The 15,876-nt window shown below is 39.4% G+C and overlaps 3 protein-coding genes across 6 annotated transcripts; all 3 read right to left on the bottom strand.

The window, feature by feature from the left end:
* Positions 1–39: 39 nt before the first annotated feature.
* Positions 40–5,434, bottom strand: LOC143372905 (transketolase-like protein 2). Of its 2 annotated transcripts, none has more exons than XM_076819537.1 (8): positions 5,203–5,434; positions 2,579–2,724; positions 2,303–2,492; positions 1,956–2,190; positions 1,745–1,888; positions 1,494–1,667; positions 1,204–1,419; positions 40–1,129 (listed from the first exon to the last, which is right to left on the bottom strand). In XM_076819537.1, exons 1-8 carry the CDS (start codon positions 5,307–5,309, stop codon positions 458–460), a joined length of 1,884 nt encoding a protein of 627 aa, XP_076675652.1. In that variant the 5' UTR covers positions 5,310–5,434; the 3' UTR covers positions 40–457. The 2 variants fall into 2 exon arrangements, with proteins under 2 accessions (XP_076675652.1, XP_076675653.1); XM_076819538.1 differs by lacking the exon at positions 5,203–5,434 and adding an exon at positions 3,580–3,741.
* Positions 5,435–5,822: 388 nt separating this feature from the next.
* Positions 5,823–11,657, bottom strand: LOC143372909 (E3 ubiquitin-protein ligase SIAH1). Of its 3 annotated transcripts, none has more exons than XM_076819546.1 (5): positions 11,075–11,657; positions 9,585–9,936; positions 9,268–9,507; positions 8,999–9,191; positions 5,823–8,935 (listed from the first exon to the last, which is right to left on the bottom strand). In XM_076819546.1, the coding sequence occupies exons 2-5, from the start codon at positions 9,811–9,813 to the stop codon at positions 8,758–8,760; spliced, it is 840 nt and encodes a 279-aa protein (XP_076675661.1). In that variant the 5' UTR covers positions 9,814–9,936; positions 11,075–11,657; the 3' UTR covers positions 5,823–8,757. The 3 variants fall into 3 exon arrangements, with proteins under 3 accessions (XP_076675661.1, XP_076675662.1, XP_076675663.1); XM_076819547.1 differs by lacking the exon at positions 11,075–11,657 and adding an exon at positions 10,484–11,041; XM_076819548.1 differs by lacking the exon at positions 11,075–11,657 and adding an exon at positions 10,026–10,247.
* Positions 11,658–12,275: 618 nt separating this feature from the next.
* LOC143372908 (RNA-binding protein squid) lies at positions 12,276–15,705 on the bottom strand. The gene is made up of 2 exons (XM_076819545.1): positions 15,089–15,705; positions 12,276–14,963 (listed from the first exon to the last, which is right to left on the bottom strand). Exons 1-2 carry the CDS (start codon positions 15,473–15,475, stop codon positions 14,460–14,462), a joined length of 891 nt encoding a protein of 296 aa, XP_076675660.1. The 5' UTR covers positions 15,476–15,705; the 3' UTR covers positions 12,276–14,459.
* Positions 15,706–15,876: the final 171 nt, after the last annotated feature.

The following is a 15,876-nucleotide window of genomic DNA, read 5'->3' on the forward strand; positions in this document are numbered from 1 at the left end:
GCTTGAGGTAGGTATCGATAAAAACAATTCAAAATTCGCTTCCTTTTGAAAATGCATCTATTTGCTTGTAGCACCGTAGATAGAATCGCTCCACGGTAAAAACAATTCGTAAATCACCGACGCACGCCGTGCGGAGGCAGTACGACGTTCTTAATCTACAAACTAGCTCGTATCAAACTCTTGTATAAATTAACATTTTCATTTATAAAAATTCAAACACGGATTCCGGGCTCAAAATTTTCCTGTATAAAATATGTGTGTATATTTCTTTATATGAGCATCTGTTCTCCGTTATACATCGATACAAATCAACTTTTCTTTTTCAACCATTATGCGCACACTAAATGCGTATAAATGACACGGAATGCATTAGTTGGTCAGCATGTGACAGTATGTCCTGCGTATCACTCTTTTCGTAACACAACAGTGCCGATTAATCTAATACGCTCGATGGGGATTAGAGCTTCAAAATTTCTTGAACGGCGGCGACAATTTTTTTCGAGCTTATTCCATATTTGTCCAGCAATACAGATGGAGGACCAGAGCGCGGCACTTCTGAAACAGCTAGCTTTTTAACTACGATATTTCTCTCCAATGCCACCGCTGAGAGAACTGCATCGCCCAGGCCACCTTCCGGGTAATGATCTTCGACGGTAACGATCTTTCCACCAACTTCTTTGGCGTTCTTCACGATCAACTGTGCGTCCAGTGGTTTCACCGTAAATGGATCGATCACTCGCACATGTACTCCGGTTTTCGACAGGTCTTCGGCAGCTTGGAGCGCCTCGTGCAATGTTACGCCAGCTCCGATAACGAGAACTTGGTCCTTTGCGGAAGCTTTAACTACCTTACCTTCGCCGACGACGAACGGTTCATCGTTTTTATACAGCACTGCTGTGGCAGGGCGAGAAGTGCGCACGAAGCAGATACCCTTTGTATTAGCTGCCAATTCAATGGCGCGCTCCGTTGAAACGGCATCGCTGGGATAGAAAACTGTAGAACCAGGAACTGTACGGAACATGGCTACATCCTCCAGACCCATCTGCGATGGGCCGTCTTCGCCGATCGAAACGCCACAATGAGATCCAACAAAGTTCACGTTGGTTTGTGAAATGGCACCCATACGGATCTGTAACGAATACTCGTGTAAGTTAATTCATATAATTACGTAACGCGTAGCGATAAAAGATCTGTCTACTTTACCTGATCAAACGCGCGAGTGAAAAAGGTAGCGAAGGCCGACACAAACGCGACCGTTCTGTCCCTGCATGCTGCACCGATCGCAACACCTACGACGTTTTGCTCGGCAATGAAGCCCTCGATAAACCTAGCTGGATCAACGGTCTTGATCTTCTCTGCGTACGTAGAATTTTTTGTGTCACCGTCTAGAGCGACTACGCGGGGATTATTTTTCGCGAGCTAAAACAAATAACAAATGGAAGATTCGTAGGAATTGCATAGGAATGTTTAGATGCGGCGGAATAAGTACAAACCTTGGCTAAAGCGGTACCGTAAGCCAATCTCGTAGCTACTTGTTCTCCCAGTTTATAACTTGGAGGTGATGCTAGCTTAACATTACTGATGTCTACTTTTGGAGCATCATCGATCAATGGTTTCTGAGGATGTAATGCAAGGGGACCAGAATTCTTCAACATCCCGGTTAGAAACTGTAATTAAATGGTTCGTTAATATCCACACATGGGTGAATGTTTCTATGCACAGGTGCACAGTATTCGATGCTTACTTGAACGACTTCGTTTGCTTTATTTCCAAGTGGTTTACCGTGCCAATTCTCAAGATCCTCGATGTTGGGGAAGTTCTTACCCTTAAACGTCTTTGCTAGAATAGCAGTTGGGCGTCCTTTAGTGTTTTGTGCTTCATGGAAAGCCTAGAAAATTTTATATTAAATTTTCCGTGCACACACTTTACTTCTAATCGTACGTGTTTAGGTATACCTTAGCTAATTCTTCAACGTCATGGCCGTCAACGACCAGAGCATTAAAGCCGAAAGCTTCCAGTCTCTTGCGATAGACTTCCATGTTATGTTGCAGAGACGTTGCCTCGCTTTGGCCCAAACGGTTTATGTCGAAAATGGCGCAGAGGTTGTCCAATTTATAGAAAGATGAGAAATGAAGGGCTTCCCATATGGAGCCTTCTGCTGCTTCACCATCACCGATCAGGCAGTATACACTGCAAATACATCGTTCTACTGTTAGTTCTGCCCTTTACAAGTATGAGTAAGTATCCCTTTATTTCAACTATCCTAACACGCGTTTAACGCAATTTTTAAATTTAAATATACCGGTAGTTCGCCTTGTCAAAGTTCTTTCCCACATAAGCCATTCCCGCAGCGACAGAGAGACCTTGGCCAAGAGAACCGGTGCCTACATCGACAAAGTTCAGCCTTGGAGTAGGATGGCCCTCCAAGTCACTATCAATTTTTCTCAAATTCTGCAACTCGCTTGCTGGGAAGAGACCCGCTTCGGCCCATGCTGTAAGTGTACAAAAAATAAGCATCACGCGATGTTACGATGCTCCGCGATGGGATCGTTTAACGTACACGCATGCTAAAGTTTACCTGCATAAAGAATAGGAGCGGCGTGACCTTTGCTCAGAATAAATCTATCGCTGCTCGGGTCGCGCGGTGCCGAAACTTTGTAGCGCATCGTGTGGAAAAATAAAACGGACATAATTTCTGCCATTGAAGAACATGATGTCGGATGGCTGAAACAATACGAAATGCGAGAAATTAAGAAATGTGAATTTCGTGGTTTCGAAAATATACGAAGATGCGTCCGACAATTGGAGATATGCGATATCGATTCGCGATCACAGTCAACTATTATCTCTGAAGGGCAATGGGTCATTTATCTCGATCACGCGACCGCTAAATATCAACACATGGGAATCATAAAATTAGAATTACATAACGTGTAATCAATGTAATGGAAAAAAGTATATTACGGTTTCGCTCCATTTAACGTACAGGAATACGTACCATTTGAGTTTGAAATATGAACGTTCAGAGATTATTAATTCAAATTTGGCGAAGTAATAGCAGATGTGTACATTTCTTTTCGCATTTTTTCGGTGTGCGTCGTTCTTATGGCTCTCGTATCTTGTTATGGTAATGTAACTACTCCGGGCTCACGAAGTGTGTCGGGCATCGTCATAAATTTCAAAGCAATTAAAGTAACTGCTGCCAGTACTCGTCAACATTCACAAAAATACCGGTCATTAAATTGTAGTATTATAAAATGCGCGAGATGTCGAAGCGAACAAACGCGACGAGTTCTAACGTACATTCCTATACAAATTTAAATTAGCAGCGTAGAATTTCCACTATTCACGGCAGAAGAATATTTTCTATTAAATTTTTCGAAAAACGAATTGAGAAAGATTTCGAACGAATCTCCTAGCTTCCCGATCCAAAATAATGTGCAACGTGGTAATAAAAGTTCGAATCTAAATCTACTCAGTGAGAAGCAGGTAGTCTAATAGTTGCGAAATTTTTACAAATACCGCAGAGGGAAATATATTAAAATTCCGTTTTCGAAAAAAATGCCCCTTTCATCGTACCCGCTTTTCGATGCCTCGGTCGCCTGGATGCACTGGATGCGAAGCTTGTTCGCAAGATCTTGGAGTTTCTCCACGTTCGTATCGTACACCATCGTGAATTAAAGGTATCCTTCTCGAGATCGTCACCGGACAAGCGTTCGATAACAAGTGAGGGGAGACAGCCTTTTGCGAGTACTGCGCGCCAGAACCTCCCTACTTTCCCTCACGTCGATTACAGGCCATTTCAAAATCAACGCGCTTGCGTCCCACGAGAAGAATGGGGAGAATCCCTTCGGCCTCTTCATTGCTACGCAAGTATTTACGATATGCGACGCAACGTGTATTTGCATAGGGCACGAGTGAGGGCAGCAATTTTACAGATAACTTCAAACTTGGGGGCCCCCCGTAAAGAAGTCTGTCGCTTTAGTAGTTGAAATCAGTTATAAAAGGAAGATTTAATAACGAGAGTTTACGAAAGTAATCCTATTCCTTTGATAGTGCTCGTGTCTCTACTTGTTTCAACGGTTTTTTCCGTGACTTATCTACTGCACGGATTTTTTACAGTGGAACCACAGTTGTTATCAGACTAGGCTATCTCAAAGGCTAAGGCAAGGCAGCGCGTTTTAGTAAAGGAGATACATATTTCGAAGCGTTCTCGTTGTTGGAGACACGATCAAAGGAACTTATTTAACAGACTTATATATTTCTTTATCGTGTTCAATGTCACACGAAGCTGAATATTATTTTCAACGATAGTTTTAACGTTATGTATGTATATTCCCGATTGTTAACCGTCTTCTCATCGCCGGGAAGTTACGTAACGATTCTTTAGCCTGCATCATTCTTGTATCGTGCGTGCACATGCAGAGGCCGTTGCTATGTGCCAAAGCACGCGCAAAAAAATGTGGGGGGCTTTACACGTCTTTTCCGTCAGCAGTAATTTACAGTTCATCGTTAACTCGTTACGTTTAATCATGAAGACGCTATCCTGCTTTCGACGTTACGTTTAGAATCACATTGGAGGAAAATATGTACATTTACAGTTAACGAACTTTAATTTATTTGAAAGTAAGGAATCCACAGACCTAAAATTCCCCAATTCCCAGTATGGTCAATCTCTGTATTTACATATATACGTCCAAGCAATAATTACGTTATTCCAGTTTCCATTGTATGAATAAACATGAATCAGAAGTGCGAGATTACCTTGAACCGCGTGACGCGTGCAACAGTGTTGGAAAAAGTGAGGTGACATTAGATATACGGACGATTCGGGAAAGCGCAATCTGAAAGTCGCTAGAAAAAATTTCCGCGACCGCGGTCTCACGCGACGCAAAGCTAAAAAAAGAAACGACTCGTGTGGCAGGCGTAAGGCAACCGATTATAGCTCATTATACCTAGCTGCAGGCAATTTCGATAGTTAGCGCAACGGTAAAAAAGCAAAAAGTGTCGCTTTCGAGGCAAACTTTCGGCGCGATTTTCCAAAAGCTCGACTTTTGGATACAGGCTGTAACTTGGAATCGCGGTGATTTATTAATCGATCGACACTGTCACGCGCTGGCTATTGGAAAGATTATTTAATATAAAATGGATTAATTGTATGGTTACTGGAAGGCATGTTGTGTATATCAATATTTCACGTACCCGGATTTGCTGGCTTGCGTGGCATTGATCGAATGAATTCTCAGCTTTGTCGCGATATCTTTCAGTTCTTGAATGGCTTTTGATTCCGGCTTGTGATAGTTGGCCATCTTTCCTGCGTACAATTACTTGTTAAAATTCCACAGACTTCTAAAAAACTCTGCGGGAATATGCCGGCCACGAGTCGTGCTTCTGAGCAACAAGTAGAATACGCTGGAATACGCGCAAGCACGATGCAAGTCGAGTATAGAGAAGAATCTAATGGATTCGAGTGATTCGTAATGCCCCTCGATCGTCGCTAGGTGGCTCTGCCTCTACGCCCACAAAAAAGCTGTAAATTTATTTACAAACGTTACGTAATTGGCACAAAGATTAAGATCACGTTACGCGTGAAAAGATTTATGCCAAATTTGGATACCGCTGCTTACTGTCGTTTAAGAAACTAGTCTCTCTCTGCCATAAACTTCAAATGTATTCATTTAATTACAGCGCTTGCATATACTGCCACTTACATCCGTTATAAATACGTTTACGGATGTCTTTGCACAGTGCGCGTACATAGAAAAATTATTGAATTCGAACATAACGAAGGCACTTGAACAAAATTCTCTAAAAAGAAAGGATTATTTTAATAACAAATTTATTTGACGCTTAGGAACAGCATTCATGGTGTTATTTAATACGGTCTATATCGAAGTACCTGTTCGTAATTATATACGTAACCGATAATAAATTGTCGAACTAAAGTTATGAAATCACATAAGAACTAGCTTAATAGTTAGAAAGAAATTTGTAGATCATCGAAATCTTTGCCATAGACACAACCGAATTCCAAGCGTTAATGCAACAGTCACATGTGCGTCTGTATCATTAAATCCTTACGATAAAATTACTTTCCGTTAGAGGTTCAATACGTTTGTTTCGCGTAGTAACAATTCTTAGGGGGTAAACGTTAAAAAAAAATCTCATTCGAGCATTATTATTAACATCTCTGTAAAAGAGCGTGCGGTAAGGGCTTAAATTAAACGATTCTAATGATCGCATCAGTTAAAAATATTCGCGTACCATTGTTGTTGATCTGTAAGAATAAATTACTATGATAACCGATTAAACGTTTTACCGTGGTTAAGTCTAGATTTATATCTTATTGAATTATATGTACATACATCTTAGCGACATGGTATCCTCGTAATAAAATTCGCACTTTCGTATTCGACGCGATCTTCACCGACGACCGTTCAAATCCGATTTAATTGTTCGAGTAACGTATCGCCGCGCCGGCAAAGTTTTGTCTTATTTTTATGACCAAACTTTTTTTTCTCGTCGTTATTACTTCTCAACGTATGATTTAGTAATGTTCTAAGTGTGCGAATCATGATGCCGTTTCATTGGTGCATCATAAGCGTAAAACGGGAAGATATTTCTTATATAGTCTGCTCGAATAACAATTAACGTGAAAATTAGATTCGAATGTTTTTTTTTCCAGTAACCGCCAAGACTGCTTAAACTTTTAACGCTATCGAAATAAACTGTTCCGTTCAATTACACTTCTGTAAACGTAGGTATAATAATATAAGCCTTATACGCATATATATACATATATATAAATACATTTTTATATATATTTATATGCCAAATTACGCTTATATATTTATATATACTTATACATATGCATAACATGCAATTGGTTCCCATATTCCTTTGAACTTCGTATATATGCATGTCGGCACGTTAATTTACAATTATGAATTAATAGCTTTATCACATACAAAGTTTGTCCTATTTACAGCAACTTTTCGTCTACGCCTGGAATGTTCCAACATTTTAAACGCGATTCATGATGACGTAAGAGTCACGATTTGACGAGAAACATTTCAATCGCGGAGCCTTTCTCCGTTACATCACATCGTTATCTTTGTAAAGTCGAATCGAGAATCTTCGCACAATCATCTCGTTGCATTTTGTCTAGGTCTTTTAGAATTCGTAATTCGATCGTGGCCTAGCGTGTTACCATTAGTCAGTTTAGTCCAACGCTGTGTAATCATTTCTTTCCAGAGAATTAAACTTTAGTGTGCATACTTGTGACTTCTTACGTCTTCGGCTCATTACACATTTTTTAGAAATCAATTTTTAATGATAAATTATACTAAATCATACTCTTTACTATATCCTGTAATAGATGATATTAAAAGATCCTCTAAAAATGATAACTTAGGCATTATGTACAATGTCACCAATTACTTATAAAATTACTATGCAACAGTTTATTGGATCTGTATTCTTCTAAATTCATCTAGTTCAAAATTCGTAAGAAAAAGGGGATAAGATTGCGTAACTTTATTCCTATTACTTTGCACCTGCTTATCGTATACCAACTACTTTCGTGTTCCCGTGTGTATTGCCGATACATTTGCTTCAACGTTTCGTCTCGATGGAATTGAGATTGATAACAATGCCACCGACTAACTACCGTCATGCTCGCTGTTGGTAAAAATACAACAAATATCACGGTGTAAAGCAATACTATCCAATTATCCTTTAACCAAGTAATAGTTTTCCAATATGCTCGAGCGCATCGTAGTAATCGTAAACCCTTATCACGGTGTTTGCGAACTTGCTGCTAGTTTTTAATTTGATATGCTTCGTCTATCGATTCGAGACTTGAGCCTTGTAAAAAAAAACCTAGCGATATACAGAAGGTGCAAAATATACAATACAAATGTTATAGAATAGGAAGGATTCAGTTTCAATATAACGCGACATAAATTGAATCCAATGTGTCGCTAAGTTTATATAAAGAAAAGAAGAAAAACATGGATTTATTACAAGGCGAACTCGCGTTATAATTATAAGTAATAACAAAACTGGGGGATGATAATAAATATGTGAGCGTATGAAGTTCCTTGATGAAAATAAATAATGACAGATGTACACTTAATGCGTTCAAAATTCAATTAATATAGAGTAAACAGAATTACGTATATAGTTATAGACTGCTTCAGGTATGTGATGTGCTTCGAGTTTTTTTTGTTTCCAGTACCATATCGTACATAATCAGATCATTGCAGATCTCTCGGCGAGAACTGTACTCCGTTTTAGAGAATATAGCGTTGCTTCTATAAAGAATGTATCTTATATTAGAAAGCATAAAAGCATAAAACCATCGGTTCGGTAAGAAATGACTAAACGATCGTGACAAGAGTGCGCAATTGGTGACCCGGTACTTTTTGGAATCGATGCTTTACCCAGTGCCAAAGCTTTAAAGTCAGCGCAAGTATATTGAAAGGTTGTTTATTGTTATCATGTTGTAGTGTTAATATCACATACAAGTACACTTTAAAGCTTCTAAAGAGAGGTCCTGTAACTGAGCGTTTGATTACTGTGCTTCATCAACACATTCCAAACATTTCCTAACATCCATATTGCTAATATTTATCTGTGGTAACGTAAAAAAATGCTATATGTACATAACGGGCAATCCTCAGTATGAAGATGAAGTTACGATCTAAAGACTGCACGATACGTTTAAAAGATTCACACTGCTTTTTCCAGCTTTCCTCATGCCATGGAAATTGTAACATTTATTCCTAGATTTCCATTATCGGCAAATAATTGCGCGATAGAGGTGTCAAATACAAGGCAGTCTGAATTTAAAATTGCAGACGACACACCTTCGTGAATTGAACGTGGCATAGCTTCCCATGTCAGGCGCCTTTTATGTCCATTCAATTCTAGTCTGTTCAACAGTAGAATTTTCATTAAATCGTTATCCCAATATGTCACCGCAGCGGATACTCACCTGTAAGCAAAGTTTTCTGCCTGCTTCCTCGAACCGATCAGTTGAACAATCGCAAAAAATTGTTGATGCCCATCGTATTTTTCTTGCTTTTCAAGTACTAGCATAAAGTGATGACCGAAACAGGACTGCATCATTACCCAGTCCACCGCACCAGGAAGATTAATATCAGTTGCTAAAAAAACAATATCTTCTCCTGTAAAATAGGGAAAGTGTCGTTAGTTTCTTGGTTGCAAGAGAACACGAGCTTACAATTCATTCGCTGGCAATACCTTGTAGAGTCGTAATACTTTTGTGACTCATAACGAGGTGCGGCATTACTTGCTCGAGGGACCCTTGCCATTTGCAAGAAGCACCTGGGCAGGGACAACTGTATGGACGGAATTCACATGCATCTTCGTGATCTGCCTTTTCAGTATGCACTAAAGAGACTGTGCATCCACTTGTCGAATACTTGCAAGGAAACATTACGTTACCCGCCACTTTTTCCATAGCCAGGTTGCGGATATTACCTACGTCGATAACAAATAGAAGCAAAATATGAAGGAACAAGTTATGTATTCTACGTTCCAAGGACCCCGTTACATACCTAATGGACCTCTACAGGTAGGGCAGCAGTTAAGCTTTGGTCGACAAGTGCTACAAACAAGATGTCCGCTCTGGCACTGTAGGATCGGTGGAAGAACGTAATCAAAGCAAACCGGACATTCGAACAGGCTTGCTAAGTCGGTTGAGCTGCTTAGAGACGATACAGTAGATGCAGAGGAGCTTGCAACACTCCTCCCTCTCTTTCCTGTACTAATACTTAACTGGGACATCTTTTTCTTCTAGTCTATGTACCAAACGAGAACACTTTGCCGTTTTGTCGACAAGGAAATCCGTTTGTCTTCAAAATCTTTAGTAAATGCGACGTATTCTGGAATGAATCGTCCACCTCATATCTGTAAATGACGGCAATTTTAATGTTTAAGTTCCTTACAAGCTTAACATTCAAACGATTCATTAGATTTCACAACTTTACCGACTGTACCTTTACAGTGCACAAGAATTATTTAATCATGCTGAAAAGTCTAATTATTATGTACATTGAGCCTTGATTTATGTATCTTTGATGATGACTGTCAAAATCAAAAATATGTGATTTATAAAGTTTCAAGGACAACCGTAATATGTCAGAGTATTGTCTTAGTTTATCCCTGTTAGGTAATAAATTCTTCGAGGGAATACTTTGAATGACATACTATAAATACTAAAATACTATAAACGAACAGCTCTTTTTCTCACACTGAAACGATGCAATTCAAATTTTAGCTAATGCAATTTCTGCTTTGCTTTTGCTATGTCAATTTTCGGTTGACCAGTGCTATGACTTGGAGCCAAGAAGTGAGCCAATGTTTCGTTGATAAAAGCGTAGCCAGTAACTACAGTACTTAGTAGTTATACATACAGACTACAATATTATAGAACGAATACACGCTTTGGACATACCCATGCTCTTTTACGATAAACTAGGCATTTCACAAAGGACAAAATAAAAACAATAAAAAATAATAAATCGTTCTTTGAACGCTTGCACAGTCACACATGAATCCAATCTTCATTGAAAGCCTGAACGTTTTGCGCCCGATTCTTAAAAATCTCACAGAGAAAAGTATTGTTTATGATTTTGCGCGAACAAGACAGCACGATTAGCGAGGATTACGTTGCATCGATCGCACGACCATTTATCGCGTGCCGCGTTAATTATCATTGTCTCATTCGACGAATTTTCAGAAGCAAGCTGGGCAAAGTTTTCCGGAAGGGACTCGACAAATTTTTCCACAAAAACGTATTCGCGGGTTGGTCATCGCGGAAGAGTACTTGGTGTGTGGAAAAGAAATGCTGCGGCACGGTGTCGTGAAGCGAGTCGTAAGTTACGAATCACGACGAATCAGCACACAACAAATAAACAATGCGCGGAGAAACAGAAGAGGCACGATTCTGGTGAGAAATCTCTCTGCGGCGAACAGTGCGAACACACAGGTGAAGAGCGTACATACAAGGTGATGAACTTTCAGAATAGTGTGTATTTAAACTTACCGGAATCTGGATTGATAAAGATATTAGAACGTCACTCGATGCATACACTGGTTTTCGCGGGATTCAGATCGGAAAATAGTGATTGAAGAGTATGAGAGAGGGAGAGAGAAGGCACTTGTGAGAACGGTGACAACGGAGATACTAAACGAGAATGATAACGTCGAAAATAACGACAAAAGGTGACACGACAATAGACGAATGTTGTTGCGAGAACAACAACAACGGAAGATTTCATGCGACTTGGCTGCGGAAATGGTGCACGAAATGCTCCCGATACTTCTCGGTACATCGATGATGAATAAACGCGAACGCGATGAAATCGACTATGGAAGAGGCTACATCGCGGGTTCTCTTGGCCAAAGTGGCGACATTAATCGCGACATAACTTTTGTCAATTTTCTCTGAGACATAGTATCAGCTCGCTCCTTTTCGAACTTCCAACGCCACAAACTTCGTTCCGTACAATACGACGCACACCAAGGTGATGACACTGCAGCTGTCCGTCCGTACTCCGTTTACACCCATGCAACGCATGCAACTGCCATTAACCAGCTTCAAGCCGAGTTCTAAATGGATCCACGAAATTCATTTCATTACCGTTTTCACACTTATTTCCCTTCGACATTGCGTACGGGTATTGTGTTTTAATACCAAATCATATCAATTTCCCTATCAACGCGAATTTTTGACGCATACTGTATTTTATCAATTTGCAATAAAGCAGGATCTAATGTACCGATGTAGTGGTGAATTATATAAGTGTGTACTAATTTGATATTTCGTACTGAACGTGTGCTTACGCAGTGTCTATATACGTGCGATTTGCACGGGTTAGTCATGTACGAGCGGATTTTAAAATAATTTCTAAAGGACGTACGAAATGATGGAATGGAAAAGACCGTTTTTCACCATTTTATTTGAAACTTGTTATTAGCGAAAAGTTAACAGTCACTATCCTAAATTTATTCATAGATACTCGTAAACATACCATTGTTCATGATTTGTGCATGTATAAGTATCAAATATTCGACGAAACTTGCTTCATTGTAATGACATTCTACACCAGGATAAGGAAGGAGTTATATATTTTATATATGTACTTATGATTTTTTCTTTCCTATGATGTAAATACAAAAATTCCTACTAAAATATGTGTTTCTATTCATCCATAAGTATCCATTAGAACAAGAACGTCACAAAGTACTTTTCAATTAATGAATATTTTATTTTTTGTTATAATTAAAATATACATTGTGTCATGGGTGAAACAGGCGAATAGTAATCAATAGTAACAAAATATTTGTGTTATTTCCTTTAATTTCACACTCTGTTCTCTTTTTTATATTTATATATATTATATATATATATATATGTATATATATATTCATATATATTTTCCACACGCAGCAAATATGGTATACACAGTATACAGATTTAATTTCAAAAGCACAATTAGCTTGGCTTAAAATCTTTTTCTCAAGGGAACGGTCTATTTTCCATTGTGTTTGTCTGTAATGAATTGTATTTAAGCCGAACTGTCCATACTTTTGCAACATCTGAGAAGAACTTGAATGTTTAAAGCCTTATGAGCCTTGGGTATGATATAATTTCGATGTATCTAAAATGGAGTCCCGAAATGTCGTATTTACATTTTCTATAATCACGTTGCCGCGCTTTACGTCTTCTAGTCGAGGAAATCGCAAGATCTATTGGCTGTCGAATTCTCTACGGTTCCGTATCACGTTGAATGATACTCTACGCGTTAACAGTCTTTTTCGCGATACGAAGTGCAGTCTTTTTTTTACACCAGACAGGAACTGCCGCTGTTTGTTGCAAATGCAAAAAGAAACATCGTATGTACTAGCCTAAATTATAGTAATTTATGTATATTTTCGTCTGTTCCGATGCCTTAAACATTCCGTTGATTCAGTGTTTGTGAAACTTTTTTCCCCCATGTAACAAGACACAATCATTTTTGCCATATTTGTATGTCTTCCATATAACACAGGAGTACACGAGTGCAGCAACCTTCCAAAATCATTAATGAAATTTTGCCATCGCTATAACCGAAATAACAAGAAACAAGAATCGAAGAAGAAGCACTAAGAGACGTAGCAACGAAATTATTATGTCGCTATGAACTAAAATGAATGCGAACTATAGGGGACTTATCGTTATCGTCGCCCCCTCCCCCCCTCGTGCAACTTCTGCTATGATTTTCGAATATTTTGGAACCATTTTCTACCACTCGCGTACTCTTCGCGTATCTACCCAGGACGTTCATATTTTAATTATATTCATTTTGAAATATTTTTATCTTTCTCTTAATTACTACATCATTATATACTAATTCGTACACGTATACATCATTATGTATGTGTACACGCATATACATATATAACATACGAACATACGTATGCCTCTCATGATACCTTATGATTCGTATAAGTTACAGGACTTACTTTAGATTATAAACAATTAGATGATAATAGATAATACGATTAGATTATAAATTTATGAGGAAGAAGTACGTGTAATTAGGAGTACGAACCATTGGTCCATGAATAGTAAGTTTGTTTTACATCTACCGATTATCTCTAACTGTGAGAACTGCTTTCTGAACTGAAACTGTTTATCGACGTAAAGTCCTAATATGAACGACACAGCGTTGCGTTTCTAATAAGATTAACACCAAGCATATAATAAACAATACTTTAGTAATGCAACTTAAGATGCTAAAGAATAATTAGAGTATTAAATTATAAGATATACATGTTAGTATTATGAATCATGAATAACAAGAAAAGAGGAGTAAATCAATCATTTCAATTTTTACTCTGTGTTTGTGTGTGTGTGTGTGTGTGTGTGTGTGTGTGTGTGTGTGTGTGTGTGTGTGGTGTTTCAAAAAAGATTGTTGCAATGGGGTTGATATTAATCACTGTCTTGTCGAGTTTCCTTTAACAGGTGTAAGAAAAAAGCATGTTTGTGTACAAAAAATTCACCTCGAGTAAAAATGTATGAACATTCATTTTGGTAGTCTCCGTTAATAACTGTCTCATGCAATCAGTGACGAAATGTGCATAGACGTGAAAAGACACAATCCTTTCGACCTATTAATTACACTGATTGTAAATCAATGAAAAATTCATTCCTTCTTTAGAAAATGTACACAGAATAATTATCTAGTATTTTACAGACTCGACATACAAAGATTAAGGAATTTGGGGCTCCAATAGCAGTCTTGTACAGACTCCATAAGCTCTTTTCTCCCAAATTCCTGTCTCAGTCTTGGACTGCACCTAGATAAAGTTGGTCTACTCCTTATTATGTTCTTGCTTTATCACCAAATTTCGAGTATGTAGGATTCATATACCCTTTTTCTTTCTTAATATGGTTGATGTCTTTGAAACTGACGTGGTCCCTGACCATTTCCTCGTGGCTTACCTTGGGCCCCGTATCCCATATTGTCGTATTCGTCGTAACTTTCATAATCGTAGCTCGCGTAGATATCGTATCCTCCCTGATAGCCGTTACAGTATTCAGGAATGTAGCCGTAACCACCGCCGTAACCATAACCATATCCCGGACCCCAAAATCCTTGATTCCTCGGATCTGGATTGACTTTTACTTTTTTCACGTCCACTTCCTTGCCGTTTATCGTTTGTTTCGGGGTTTTCAATAGCTTATACACGACCTCCTTAGAGTCGAACGTTATAAAGCAAAATCCTTTTCTCTGATTCTTAACTTTATCAAACGGCGCTTGTAACTCTACGATAGTCCCATACTGTCCGAAGTACGACTTGATATCTTCGTCCGTGATTTCAGGAGTGAGGCCTCCGACAAAAATTTTACCATGCTGGGGCTTTTTACTCACCCGTTTTGGATCCACCTACGGTAAAAGCGAGAAGATACTTTACTGGACATAGAAATTCGTATAAATAGAGGAGAAACGGTCGGGCGAAAAGTTTGCGGATGTACGCGTGAATCGCTCCTGATCCCTAAAGTGCTACCGACCTTTCGTTTGTTGATGTAATGTTCACCGGAGGCCAAAAGTTTGTCGATGGTCTTCGGGTTGGTAAAGACCATAAACGCGAAACCACGCGACATACCGGTATAGGGATCGATTTTAACGGAGATGCTCTCGATTTCCCCGAATTTGCCGAAATGATCCCGCAGCTCCTTGTCGGTGGTATTACGCGATAGGCCACCGACGAAAAGTTTGCGTTCGTCATCTTTGCCTGGAATTCCAGCGGTAGCTTGCTGCAGCTGTGGCTGGGATTGCGACTGTTGCTGCTGCTGGTGCTGGTGGTGTTGCTGATGAGACGACTGTTGGTGAGTTGGTGTCTGTTGGCCGGTACCCTCGGCCTGGGCTTGATTCTGGTAACAGTCAACCGCCGCCATCGCGTACCGTTTAGAGCTTACCGCGTTAAAACCACGTCAGGAAATGTAAAGTGGACTGGTTGAACCGACGAGACGAGTGAAAGCAACGGTGTACTGCGCACCAGAATAATTTCGGAGCAGTTGGCACGCGTCACAGTCGGTTCTTATGGTGAACCGGTGCCGGCTTACGACCGAAAGAAAGATAGTCAGCAACAGTTTCCGATTCCCTCTAAGCCTCTATTAACACCACGCCATTCGCCCTTTCTACTGAGGCGCAATTCATCTGTCCAATCACGAGGATAGATCCAACGGACTCAGCCGGAAATTCCAGTTTGTTTCCGGTGATCGTTTCATTACTATCTTTAACGAATTTACCGAAATTAAGGAATATCGGCAAGTCCCCCTACTTAATCGGTCCTTAA

This window comes from Andrena cerasifolii, chromosome 9, assembly GCF_050908995.1.
Source record: "Andrena cerasifolii isolate SP2316 chromosome 9, iyAndCera1_principal, whole genome shotgun sequence".
NCBI classification, from domain to species: domain Eukaryota; kingdom Metazoa; phylum Arthropoda; class Insecta; order Hymenoptera; family Andrenidae; genus Andrena; species Andrena cerasifolii.

Bases quoted from the DNA above. Each gene is read 5' to 3' on its own strand.
- LOC143372909 (XM_076819546.1), bottom strand. From the start codon at position 9,813: ATGTCCCAGTTAAGTATTAGTACAGGAAAGAGAGGGAGGAGTGTTGCA. The intron at 9,508-9,584 runs GTATGTAACGGG...TTATCGACGTAG, and splicing joins TACCTGTAGAGGTCCATTAG to GTAATATCCGCAACCTGGCT. The intron at 9,192-9,267 runs GTATTGCCAGCG...CCTATTTTACAG, and splicing joins AAGTATTACGACTCTACAAG to GAGAAGATATTGTTTTTTTA.
- LOC143372905 (XM_076819537.1), bottom strand. From the start codon at position 5,309: ATGGCCAACTATCACAAGCCGGAATCAAAAGCCATTCAAGAACTGAAA. The intron at 2,191-2,302 runs GTATATTTAAAT...ATGTATTTGCAG, and splicing joins TTTGACAAGGCGAACTACCG to TGTATACTGCCTGATCGGTG. The intron at 1,420-1,493 runs GTTTGTACTTAT...TATTTGTTTTAG, and splicing joins ACGGTACCGCTTTAGCCAAG to CTCGCGAAAAATAATCCCCG.
- LOC143372908 (XM_076819545.1), bottom strand. From the start codon at position 15,475: ATGGCGGCGGTTGACTGTTACCAGAATCAAGCCCAGGCCGAGGGTACC. The intron at 14,964-15,088 runs GTCGGTAGCACT...CTTTTACCGTAG, and splicing joins ATTACATCAACAAACGAAAG to GTGGATCCAAAACGGGTGAG.